Here is a 13,211-nt window from a genome sequence, read left to right on the forward strand (position 1 = left end):
AGACAGGTGGAGGGGGTCCCAGAGGGCAGAACTCAGAGGGGGCCGGCTCTCACCTGTGTGGGCAGAAGGCTGGGCACAGACTGTCCTGGACGAGGAACCCGCCTTACCAGCAGCAGCTCTGCCACCCCTGCGCCAAGGTGCCGACGCGGGGCTGGGGCTTCCCCTCCCAGTCAGCCTGATCTTGAAACTGTGCTGCTGAGCACTGTCTTCGGCCTACTCAAGCACTGTGCAGATTCCCATTCACTAGTTTAAGATCCAAGCAGCCTGGGATGGCGGGGTGGGGGGCTGTCATTCCAAGGCTTGATTGTATTTATTTTGTGATAGCATAGCGGCTGAAGTCCTTGCCTTGAACGTGCCAGGATCCCATATGGGCACCAGTGTTAATCCCAACAGCTTGACTTCCCATTCAGCTCTCTGCTTGTGACCTGGGAAAGCAGTCAAGGATGGCCCAAAGCCTTGGGACCCTGCACCCATGTGGGAGACCCAGAAGCTCCTGGCTCCTGGCTTTGGATCGGCTCAGTGGCCACTTGGGGAGTGAACCAGCAGACAGATCTTTCTGTATCTCCTCTATGTGTATCTGACTTTCCAATAAAAATAAATAAATCTTTAAATAAACAAATTAAAAAAAAAAAAAAACAGCTCCTGTGTGCCCTGGGAGGCAAGCAGTGGCTGCCCACATGGGGCCTGGATTGAGCTTTGAGCTCCCGGCTTTGGCCTGGCCCAGTCCTGACTGTTGGGGCCACTGGGGAGTGAACCAACAAATGGAAGACCTCTCTCTTTTTTCTTTCTGTAACTCTGCCTTAAAAAAAATCTTTAAGGAAAAGATTAAGTAAGAAAGGAAAAAAAAAGCCTCCCCCAGAAGGTGGGAGTGGGGCCCCACAGATATCAGTGCTCTGCCCCTGCACTGGGGCCGGGGAGGACACTGGCCAGGCCCGGCCTTGCTGGGGAGGAACACTGGTCCTGGTCCTGGTCAGGATCCTTCCAAGTTGCCTCACACCCCTCAGAACGCCTCGTAGCGGTGAGGGGGTGGGGAGGTGGTTCTGTTTAAGCAGTTTTTTTTGTTTTTTTTAGATTTTTAATGATTTTTTTTTTAAAGATTTACTTTTATTACAAAGTCAGATATACAGAGAGGAGAGACAGAGAGGAAGATCTTCCGTCCAATGATTCACTCCCCAAGTGAGCCGCAACGGGCCGGTGCGCACCAATCCGATGCCGGGAACCAGGAACCTCTTCCAGGTCTCCCACGCGGGTGCAGGGTCCCAAAGCATTGGGCCGTCCTCGACTGCTTTCCCAGGCCACAAGCAGGGAGCTGGATGGGAAGTGGAGCTGCCGGGATTAGAACCGGCGCCCATATGGGATCCTGGTGCGTTCAAGGCGAGGACTTTAGCCGCTAGGCCACGCCGCCGGGCCCCAGATTTTAAATTATTTTTGATGATTTTTATGTAGTTGATTGGGGTAAATAGGGTCAAGGACTACAGGAAGGTGGGTGAGATCGCAATTTCCACATTCTCTCTCTTTTTTCCCCCCTATATCTGGGAGAAAGGGGGAATCAACGAGAGAATCCACACCCAGCCTCCCAAACACCTCTGCACCTTGGGATGGAGGGCAGCCACCCAACACCAGCCCAGGGTCCCCGACGTGGAGCATGCTCTGAGGTCCTGCTCATGGGGTTTTGATAGTTCAACAGGTCTGAATTATTGCCGATCTCGCCACTCCAACCACGATGAAATCTCTCCAGAATCCACTGGTTGACATAGTCTACCTTAGTGTTTGCCCATTCACTGCCTACGCTTGGCTGGGGTAGTTGATAACTTTGTTCTGTCCTCTGTCCTCTGCCATGTACCAGGTGTCCGCTGGAGGCTCCAGTGTACTGCCATATCCTCCGTGTGCATTTGGATATGCTGTCCACAGCTCTAAGCCACTGTGGAGGCCCAGCTCTGACACATGCGCTCCATGGTCAGACCATGGAACCTGCAATTCTCTCCATGGTTGGGATCTGAGTCCAGCAACTCAGTTGGGGAATCCCCAAATAATCTTCACCTGAGGTGATCCCAGACCTGACTCGTGTGTGCATGCCAATACTGGGTCCAGCACGGTCCATTGTCCAAATCAGCTTGTGCACATGCTCGTGGCTGCAATTGCTGGGTCAGTTCTGTCTCCAGCCCTTTGACACAAAGTGATGGCTGTTGCAGCCCAACCAGATCCTGCCCACCACACACTAGGCCCTCACAGACATTGGAGGGAGCTGCAGCCTAGTCGGAGCAACCCGCAATAACCTTCACCAGGCCTGCCCCTGCCCTGGTTCCCGTGCTTGCCAGTATGTACATTGGACTGGTGCAGTCCATCCACATCCCATTCAGCTCATGTACATGTCAATGGGCATTGAAGCCTAGTTCAACCCAACCAGCCCACTATCCAGCCCACACATGCCAGCGGGTAACACTCTGTCTAGCCATGCCTGCCCAAGTCTGGGTTCTCATGCTCACCCAAGAGGGAGGTGCCCACTGTTTGCGTACTGGGCCCACTCCAACTCCTGGATTTTGCATTCTCCAGGTGGTTCTAAGCAGCTGTTACACCCTGGGGCACACATACCCTGCCTAGGCCCTTAGGAGTGGGCAGCCCAAAGCCTGGAAAGCCTGCACATCAGCGAGCCACCAGCACCCCACCCACCACAAATTCTAGGTAATGCAAGTGGAAAGTGACAGTGGTGACCCCAATGTAGCCAGCAAGTATGCCACTGGGCTTTAACCAGGCAGGCCATGCTCTGTGTAGGGGCCGGAGTCTGCTCCAGGTCTGCTGGCCCCTGCTGCCCGGTCAGGTGCTGCTGAGTCCACATCTGCTGTTCCCAGAGAGTGCGCCCCTGGGGCACCTCCCACTCACTGGCCATCACCCCAACAACAGGCTGAAGCTGCAGCTTCCAGCCTTGGGGTTGCTAACAGGGTGCAGCTGAGACATACAAGGATTCCCTCTGCAGGCCTTCTAGAAAATCTGACTGGGCAAGGGCCGAGGAAGGGCTCAGTGGCTAAGGCCCAGGAGCCAGCAGTAGCTGGGAAGGGTGGCTTGGGGTGACAAGAGCCTCATTCCCCTGAAGCAGCTTCTGGTGGCCGCCAGGGGGCGTGGCAGTCCGGGCCTGGAAAGCAAGCCAGGTTCCCTCCAGTTGTCTACTTGGGGAAGGGGTGTTGCAAAGCAAGGGGTGGAGGTATTTCCTTCATTTCTGAGATAAAAATGCCCCCCTTTTGGAGGGCAGAAATGAGTCTGGGGCACCAGGAAGCCTCCTGCAGAGCCAGGGAGAGGCCAATCCTTGTGGTCCAGCCCCAGACCCCTATGAGCGACACTGAGGCAATAGGCCCCCAAGTCCTGGTCTACTGCTTTGGCTCTGCCCAGACTCACTCTGCCACCTGGATGCCATGCTCATCCTGGTGCCTGTTTGGGCAGCAACAACTCCTGCCCCACACCCCAGGGCAGCCGAACCGCACTCACCAGAGGGCACTCTGCTCCTTCTGCTCCAAGGTGGCACACTGCACAGGGGCATCTTGGCTGCAAGCTCTCGAAGCAGGGGTCCCCAGATGTTGGAAAGCCTCCCCCACCCTGGGAACCCAGCGATTCCAAGCTGGCATTTGCCAAGCTGGTCTGGAGCAAGGTGCACAGTTGCTGTGTCGTGCCATGACTGGATGCTGGCTCAGTGGACACAGATACTGCCCCGTCCCTCCCTGCCTTCCCTTGGGACGTCCAAGGCTGTCCACCCTGTCTGCCACCTGCTGACCAAATGTCACAGGGAACAGGGAACACAACTAGGGCACGTGGCCACCCGGAACTGACGGGGAAGGGGACCCAAAGGGTGAGGCAGTCGGACAGCTCAGGACGCTGCGGGGCTAAAGCTCAGTCACAGGAGGATGCGTCCCACTTCTGGGTCAAGGAAAGCTGCGAGGTGCAGGACACGGCAAGGTGGCGCCCCCCACAGGGAGTAGGCAGGATCACAGCAGTGCAGGCCAACACACAATTAAATAGCCAGTTTAATCATCACAACAACAGTAGTGCAGTAGTAGAAATTCTAAGTTTCTTTAAAAAGTCTCTCCCTGATCCCCCAGTCCCCAACCCCAGGCACCAGGGTGGTAGGCACCAAGACAGGAAACTCATCCTTCCAGTCAAGGTTGCCTGTGTGCAGCCACAAGCCCCGGGGGAGTAGGTGCCCATGCCCTGAGACCCTGTGCCAGGGCCCCAGGGAGAGGACAGAGGGTGCATGCCGTGGCTGGCTTCCCTGCCAAGGCCGTGCAGTCTCAGCCAGGAGTAGGGGCCTGAGCCCCGCAGCAGCAAGTGCTGGCCGAGAAGGGGGGTATCCATCTGCCTACAGCCCAGCAGCCAGGGGTCCCTCCCACCCTAGGCCATCCTCCCACACCCTCCAAGAGCTGCCGAACAGAGGGAGTGCACCTGCCACCTCCCAATGGAGCTGCAGCCGGGCACGTGGGGCGGGTAGCTCACCAGGCATGCCCTGGGAGCAGCCTCACTGGGGGCAGGAGCTGCAGGGCAGCCAGGGTGTCTGCCCCGTGCCAGGGAGAGCTCTGCAACCTGAACCAAGGCCCTGGGGCGTGCAGTGGCTGGGGCCTACTGGACAGGCTTGGGGAACAGCCCCTTGGTTCACAGCTTCATTCATGGTTCCTGGAGTGTCCGGGTTTGGGTACCAGCAGTTCCGGGGCACGGCACAGAGTGATCAGCAGATGCCAGAGGGTGGCAGTGGCCCCTGGGTGCTGTGCACTGCTAGTCCCAGCCCTGAGGCCTCAGGCCAGGCAGCTACAAGATCTCCTCCCGTGCACTCCTGACCTTGAGCGGGGTCTGCCCGTTGGGCACTGAGCCGTTCTGGCCGTGTGGGAGCTTGCCCTTCTCTCGGTCGGGCCATGTGAAAATGGCATCATCACTGTCCAGCTCCGACTCGGAGTGCATGAGGCTGCTGCTCGGTGCTGGGCCCTTCTGCTTGACGCCTGCAGGGAAGAGCAGACCATCAGGATAGACATCCTGGCCGGGGAGGAGCTGAGGGACAGGCAAAGTCGCGGTCCCAGGAGCTGTGGAGGAAAGTTCACCTTTCTGTCCTGCTGTAGCCCTTGGCTTTTCAAATAAATGATGGCAGTGACTGAGCGAGACACTTGGTGTGAGCCACGCAGCATCAGCGGGCTGGTGCCTGCGACCCCACTCCCCAACACTGGGGCAGCTGCAGGGGTTACTCAGCCCCCTGCCCTCCTGCCTCCGGCCTCAGCTGCAGTGCTCTGGGCTGCACAGGCTGAGGACGCCCCCCTCCCTCCCCCAGCTATACCTGTCACCAGGACCCACCCTAGAACTGCACTCCACTGGGTCTGGAGCCTACATGGCCTCACTCACATTCTGGAACAGGCCTGCGGCGCCACCTGCCGGCTGGCCTCAAGATGGCAGAACATCGGGACCACAGAAGTGCGCAGGCAGCCTGCACCTGACCAGGAGGAGAACAGGCCCTGCGGATGGGAGCTCAGCCTATCCTCCCAGCGTGCAGCAGCTGCCTCCCACCCACAGCCACATGGGAGGGTACCAGTGGGTACACGGGCTCTTCGCATTCCACCAGGCCTGGCCACCACACACTGTCGCTCAGCCTGAGGCACCAGGTGCATATCACCCACCAAACCATGCTGGCTGAGAAGTGTGTGCACCAACAAAAGCTCAACACACGTCTCCGTGACTCAGCAAGTCCACCCTGAGGCTCACGCCCATAGGACATCCACACCCATGTCCACCAAGGCGCAGTTGTCGTCATTCGAGAGAAAAATGGAAATGGCCAGTGCTGTGGCACTGAGGGGACAGAATGAGCCGACAGAAGCTCTGTTTCTGTGTGTGCCCAACTCTCTCTGTAATGCCGTCTTAAAGAAAAAAAAAAGAAAATGGAAAGCATGAACTGCCTGTGAGCGTGAGTGCCCGCCTCACTGTCCATGCAGGTGCTCTAGGGCCCGGGACGACCCTTCCGTCCATGCTCGTCTCCCTGTCCCATACTGACTGCCCTCCTGTCACCTGTGCAGTCCTGTGCTCCCGGAAGGCGGCCTGACTGCCTGCTCCCCAGTTCTGTGACACCCCTTATTTCCCCCCTCATTACCTCCTCCTCCAACCACTGCATGCAGCCCTCTGGGGGCCTCCCCCCTGCAACCTCTCCCCTCTGCAGCTTCCAAGTTGTCTCCAGGCCGCTTTTCCTAGGATGTCACTTCCATGCAGTGTCAGAACAAAGGCCTGGTTCCTCCAGCTAACCTTCAGAATTCTCCCCAACTTGGCCCATCAAGCCTGCAGCCTCATTTCCTCAACTCTCTCCAGAACTATCCTCAAGCAAATACCAGCCTTCTCCAACACACCAGCTCCAGCTTGCCCGGAAGGCCCGAGGCCAGGATGGAGGGCACGAGTATGTGGGGACCTTGCTGTGGTTGCTGCCCAGAGCACGGGAGCCAGCAGGGGTGTTTACGGGGCTGATTTTATTCATGTTTTCAAGAAAGTGCTGTGGCTGATGTGTAAAGAACTGCTGAGGGCAGGAGGGGATGGGACAAAATGTGCTCTGGGTAGAGGCATGGTGAGCTAGTGAGGCAGGGAATTCTAGATGCATCTCAGAGGAGGGCTCCATGGGACCGTGATGTGTTGGCCAAGTGGATTAGAGGAGAGCAGACCCGGAGAATGCTTTTCCAAGCTAGGAAATACCATGCAGTGCCAGCCCAGCCATGAGCAGCCCCATCCACTCCAGGGCCCTACCTGCCCCCCCCCAAATGCAGTGCCCAGCACCCGGGCCCTACGTTACTGGCCTGTAGACGGAGCGCCAGCCTAGCACCCGGGCCCTACCTGCCCAGCCCTCAGAGCCATGCACCTGGACCCTACCTGTCCTGTTCACAGTTGGGGTCCTCAGTACCCAGGCCCTACATTACCCACCTGCAGACAGAGAGCCCAGCACCCAGGCCCTACCTGCCCAGCCCGCAGACAGAGAGCCCAGCACCCAGGCCCTACATTACCCACCTGCAGACAGAGAGCCCAGTACCCAGGCCCTACCTGCCCAGCCCGCAGACAGAGAGCCCAGCACCCAGGCCCTACCTGCCCAGCCCTCACAGCCAAGCACCTGGACCCTACCTGTCCTGTTTACAGTTGGGGTCCTCAGCACCCAGGCCCTACATTACCCACCTGCAGACAGAGAGCCCAGCCCGCAGACAGAATGCCCAGAACCTGGGCCCTACCTGCCCGAGGGGTCGGCTTCAACTCCAGGCTCTCCTGGTCGGTGGCATCAAGGATCTTGTATCTGCTCTTCCTCTTGGGTTTTCCTTTTTGCCTAAAATACACAATCCTGCTCAGGACAGAGGCTCCGTGGGCCTGGGCTGGCCCCTGGGGTGTCTGCATTTACTCAGTAGCTGGGGGGACGGGGCTGTGACTTGGTCCCTGCCCATGTTGGGACAAGGCACAAGGCATGGGAGCTGCAAAGGGTGCAAGCAAAGGGTGGACCCGTCAGAAGGCAAAGTGGGGCAGATGGCCCGAGGGGTTAGGACGTCCTTCAGGATGCGGGTGTCTCCCGGCAGAACACTGGGCTCCATCCCTGGCTCTTGCTCCTCACCCCAGCAGACCCCGTAGATCCCAGTAGGCAGTGGCACGCAACTGAACTCCTGCTACCACAGGGGTGGGGCGGCAGGTTGAGTGTTGGCTACCATTTTTGGCCCCAGCCCAGCTGCAGTTATTGTAGGCATTGGAGGGGTGAACCACCAGATGGGATGGCTCTCTCTAAACCTTTGTATTTCTTTGCCTCTATAATAATATAATAATAATAATAATAGTAATAACCCTCTGCTTGGGGTGGTGAGAGAGGCACCTGCTGCCCCAACACAGCCGTAAATGGTGAGTATCTGGCTGGTGGGCATCTTCCTTAACCCTTATAGTTTCCTCGGCTGTCTAGCAGGTTATACGCCTGGGTGACCTTGGCCCTCCCTATCAGGCCTCCTCTGACAGGTGATATACTTTTCCTGAACCTAAGTTTCTTCATCTGTAAAATCAGAAAAGGTTGTGTGCACTGAAATAGAAAATACTGCGGCTGGTGCTGTGGCATAGCAAGCAAAGCCAACACCTATGGCATCAGCATCCCAGTACAGGTGTGGGTTCAAGTCCCAGCTGCTCCACTTCTACTTCTGATCCAGCTCCTTGTTTATACACCTGGGAAAAGCAGCGGAAGATGGCCCAAGTGCTTGTGTCCCTTACACCCATATGAGAAACCTAGAAGAACTTCCTGGCTCCTGGCTTCTGACTGGCCCAGCTCCAGTCATGGTGGCCATTTGAACAGTGAATCAACAGATGAAAGATCTTTCGTCTCTCCCTCTCTAACTTTGCCTTTCAACTAACTAACTAAATAAATAAATCTTCAAAGAAATAAAAGGGAACCGTTATATGGGACATGGCTGACACAGTAAGCGAATCAAGACAGAACAAGAGGTCAGTTGTAAAGGTGAAGAGCTGCATCATTAGCCGGCAGCCTCAGACAAGGGCCGTGGCCACCGCACCTCACTCTGTGCTCCTGCAGTGGGGCAGCAGCCATGGCACACTGGGTGTGCTGCGCAGGTTAGAGGTGGAATCCAGGTCCAGTGCCAGGCCTGCCTGCTTACCATGGCTGCAAACGGTGGAAGCCCCTGGCAAGAGGGGGTGCTTCTGCCCTTGGCAGCGATGGCAGTGGAGAAACCTCCCTGCACAGGTCTTGGGGATGGAGAGTGTCAGGTCAACCCTAATCTTTTTCTTTAAAAAAAGATTTATTTATTTTTATTGCAAAGTCAGATAGACAGAGAGAAGGAGAGACAGAAAGATCTTCTGTCTGCTGGTTCACTCCCCAAGTGACTGCAACGGCTGGTGCTGCGCCAATCCGAAGTTGGGAGCCAGGAGCTCTTCCGGGTCTCTCACGTGGGTGCAGGGTCCCAAGGCTTTGGGCCATCCTCAACTGCTTTCCCAGGCCACAAGCAGAGAGCTGGATGGGAAGTGGGGCTGCCGGGATTAGAACCGGCGACCATATGGGATCCTGGCACATTCAACACAAGGACTTTAGCTGCTAGGCCACTGCGCTGGTCCTCAACCCTAATCTTGCCTAGGGCGCCCGCACGGTGCTTCCCTGCTGAAGGAGCTAACTACCTCCTAGAGGAATGGATTTGTGAGCAGCAGTCCAGGTGAACCCTGAAGGAGAGCTGTCTTACCTCTTACAGCAACAGACCATGGTCCAAGACAGGATTCCCAAGGCCACAATGATGACAAAGGTGGCGATGATCACATACAGAACGCTCCACTCTGCCCAGACAACCAGAGAAGGCAGGGCAGCAGGTCAGGAGGCAAGTGTGGGCTGCCCCGCGCTGCCAGCAGCTTCTCCCCATGAGGCCAGCCAATGGTCCTGCCCCTTCCGAGAGCCCTGCATCAGCTGTGCTGGTGACCCCACAGCAGAGATACTCGGAGGCTTCAGCTGGTCCTGCTTCGCAGGAAAGTCCTCAGGAGGTATGCAAAGTGTTTCTCCTGACTGCCTCCCCACCCTGCCCGCAGGAGACGGAGCTGCCCGGCGGCCAGTGCAGCTGGTCTGCCCCACCCAGCAGCTCACCACAGTTGCTGTCTCCATCCCTCAGCTGCACCTTGATGAAATTCTCCATCCAAAATGGGTCGCAGATGCAGCGTTTGGTGAACGAGTCACAGTGGCCGTGGTCTGAGCAGTTGAGCTGACACGCTGATGGTGGCAGAGAAGGGAAAAGGTCAGCTGGGGTCACGGGCTGTGAGGCTATGCCCCAAAGCCTGCCACCCCGCTACCCCCTGGGGAAGCTCCCAGGACACCTGCCCCATTGCTGTGACAGGCAGTGCACGGCCTGCTGTCACAGGCTCATGGCCATGAAACGCGAGCAGCTAGAGGCCGCCAGACAGGCACCCTGCCTGCCTTCCTTTGGTCTCACCACCCTCTTAGAGGAGATTGCAATTACAAAATTAAAAAACACATTTATTACTACAAAGGAAAGAAATTATAACTGAACATGGCTTTGAAATCTGTAAGAACACAAAGTTTTGAAATCTGTGTGTCTATTAAAGTAATAAGTAACAAGCCCTAGGAGTGGATCTAACCACTGTTTCAATTTTGAAGAAATCAGTCAGAGTGGTATTCTGTCATGCGAGGACATGAAATGACTTGTGATTTCTCTGGCCCCAAAGTCACATATCCTGCACCCATGCCAACCTGTGTAATTAAAAGGCGCAGGCCAGGGACAGTAACAACCTACATCTGCCTGGACCGAGCTCCCGGCGCCCCTGCAGCCTCCCCAGGCCCCAGGTTCAGAACCCAGCAGTGACTCGGGACTCTTGATGACAGCCATGCAGGCTGACTGGGCCCGTGTGCCCCGGGCACAGGGACTCAAGGGAAGCGGGTAGTCTTGCCCCAGCGTCCCCACATCACTCACTGACAGTGTTGATTTCCAGGGCTCCAAATATCAGGAAGTCTGCCTTTTGCTTCTGCAGCTCACTCTTAAGCATTGCTGCCACCTGATGGCCCTTGAAGATCTGGTGGGAAGGCTCGTTCTGAACGAAGAACACCATCTTGGTGCTGTGGAGACACGCAACAGCGGGAGTGAGCCGGAGCTGTCCGCGGCCACAGCAGCGACAGGCGCCATGTGCTCAGCACCTTCTAAGTGTATGCACACTCGGTCAGGGTTATCAGCGTCCTCTCCGTCTATGGAGACAACAGGGAGCTCAGAGGGGTAACTTGCCCAAGGTCACACAGTTAATTACAGCAGAGCCAGATCCCAAATCTGTTACATCTGACTCCAAAGTCCATTCCTTCACTTCTTGATTACAGATTTATTTGCTTATGAAAGGCAGAATGATGGAAAGAGAGATGGAGAATGAGAGCTTCCATCCACTGATCTGCTTTACCTCAAAGGCCTGCAACAGTCAGGCCTGGGTGAGGCCAAGGCCAGGCTCTGGGAGGTCCCCAGGGCCTCCCACATGGCTGACAGGAGCCCTCTGCCTTGCCAGGTCCATTAGCAGGGAGCTAGTGAGAAGCAGAGCAGCCGGACTCAAGCGGTATCCAATATGGCACTCAGAAGTCCCCAGAGGCGGCCTAACTGCTGTGTCATGAAGCCCACCCCAAAGCCCATTAAACACCCTGAGCTGGAGCAGGCATCTGCCACAGCAACTAAGCTGCCACCAGGAAGCCCTCCTCCCCAGACCAGAGTGCCTGACTCAAGTCCCAGCCCTGCTTCCAGGACAGCCTGATACTCCTGAGTGCCGCAGGAGGCAGCAGGTGTTGGCCCAGTCCTTGGATGCTGCCATCCATGTGGAGGGGGACCCTGGCTCCTGGTGGCAGCCTGGCCTAGCCATGGCTGCTGTAGGTATTTGCAAAGGGAACCAGTGAATGGAAGATTGATATTTCTCTCTGCCTTTCAATAAATCAGTACATTTTTTAAAAAAAGATTTATTTTCTTTTTTATTGCAAAGTCAGATATACATAGAGGAGGAGAGACAGAGAGGAAGATCTTCCATCCATTGCTGATTCATTCTCTAAGTGGCTGCAATGGCCAGAGCTGAGCCAGTCTGAAGCCAGGAGACCAGAGCCTCTTCCAGATCTCCCACGCAGGTGCAGGGTCCCCAGGCTTTGGGCCGTCCTCGACTGCTTTACCAGGCCACAAGCAGGGAGCTGGATGGGAAGCAGGCCCGCCGGGATTAGAACCAGTGCCCATATGGGATCCCGGCATGTTCACGGTGAGGACTTTTAGCTGCTAGGCCACCTCACTGGGCCACATTTTTTTTTAAATACTTCTAGCTGGTCCAGCTAACAGGAGGACCCACTGCAAATGGCCAGCTACTGGATGAAAACACCAGGGCTCAGGCTGGGGCTACATTGTTGTTGCCAGCCTTTTTAAGGTTAAGCCAGTGGTGCTGCTGGATTTCCTCCTGGGTTGCTTGTAAGACAAACTGCTGTGCTTTGCAAAGTGCACTAAAGATTATCCACAAGTTAAAACTATGGCTGTGATGACAATAATAACAAAAGCAACACCATGGTGTGGCCAGTACAGATGATCTTTTTCTGTTTGAGACAAAACAGGCTCACATCTGAGCAGCACAGAATCCAGTCTCCATGTCGGTCCTCCTAGGATCTCGATGCCCTGTACAGGCAGCACGGCTGGGTGGGGCCTGTGGATCCTGCTGCCCTGGGCCACCGGGGCCACTTGTCTCTTTATCCCAAAGTCCCAAATGGACAGGATGACGTTATGTGTGTCACACATCGAAGTTCAGGAAGCAGTGACCCTCGGGAAACCTGCTGCACGGTGAGGATGAGTGGGGCATTAGGAATTCCAGAATCAAGAAACATGCTTCCCCTTGCTTTTGCCTGGTTTCCTATCCATGTTTATAGATGCATTTCTGTCTTTACATCAAAGCTCCTCAAATCTTTATCTCCTCTCCCCACGCCTCTCCTGTGTGGCCAATCTCCACGCACAAACGCTATGACAGTATCTACCCCAGATCGTCCACAGAGCCCTCCAATATGGGGCAAAACCCTTTAATGGAGTACTACGTGTTAGGGACCACACCAAGATCTCATTTTCCCCTCAGCAGCAGATACTGGTACTTTGACAGGTGATGAAATGGGCTCAGAAAGGTACAGTAACTTTCCCACAGCCACAGAGCTCCCTGATGGGTACAGTTCAGAGCTCTGTGTGCGCACGTGTGCGTGTGAGTGGAAGGCCCTCAGGCTTGCCCACTGGGGCGTGTTTTCTTGCTCCTGCAACATGCTGCTGCTGAATTCCTACACTAAGTCAATCACCCAAATCAGAACCCAAAGGAGTTCACATGCTTCTCTCTTCCTTAGGCTTGCTCTGCAAGAGCCCCCTGGTCAGTGCTGGTGCTGTGACACAGGTTAAACAGCTGCCTGAGATGCCAGCACCCCTCACAAGGGCTGGTTCAAGTCCCAGCTGCTCCACTTCTGATTCAGCTCCCTGCTAATATGACTGGAAAGGGCAGAAGATGGCCCAAGTGCTTGGATCCCTGACATCTAGGAGACCCGGATGGAGCTCCAGCCTCCTGGCTTGGGCCTGGCCTGGCTCTGGGGAATGATTCAGCAGATGGAAGATGTCTCCTTCTCTGTCTCGCTTTCCTTTTTTTCTGTTAACACTGCCGTTCACATAACTACTACCAAAAAACAAAACAAAACAAACTACAAGCCGTTGCCCTTGTTC

At 55.8% G+C, this 13,211-nt stretch overlaps 1 protein-coding gene across 2 annotated transcripts in view; it reads right to left on the bottom strand.

Moving 5' to 3' along the window:
- Nucleotides 1-3,995: 3,995 nt before the first annotated feature.
- The window catches only part of KIAA0319L (KIAA0319 like), a 120,344-nt gene continuing 111,128 nt past the window's right edge, over nt 3,996-13,211 (bottom strand). For both annotated transcript variants that reach the window (XM_058678731.1, XM_058678734.1), the window contains exons 17-21: nt 10,437-10,579; nt 9,596-9,718; nt 9,204-9,294; nt 7,221-7,312; nt 3,996-4,976 (exon numbers count right to left, since the gene is read on the bottom strand). In XM_058678731.1, the coding sequence (XP_058534714.1) occupies nt 4,789-4,976; nt 7,221-7,312; nt 9,204-9,294; nt 9,596-9,718; nt 10,437-10,579 (637 nt within the window). In that variant the 3' untranslated portion in view covers nt 3,996-4,788. The remainder of the gene's footprint in view (nt 4,977-7,220; nt 7,313-9,203; nt 9,295-9,595; nt 9,719-10,436; nt 10,580-13,211) is intronic.

The sequence above is a fragment of the Ochotona princeps genome, chromosome 2 (genome assembly GCF_030435755.1).
Source record: "Ochotona princeps isolate mOchPri1 chromosome 2, mOchPri1.hap1, whole genome shotgun sequence".
Classification (NCBI taxonomy): Eukaryota; Metazoa; Chordata; class Mammalia; order Lagomorpha; family Ochotonidae; genus Ochotona; species Ochotona princeps.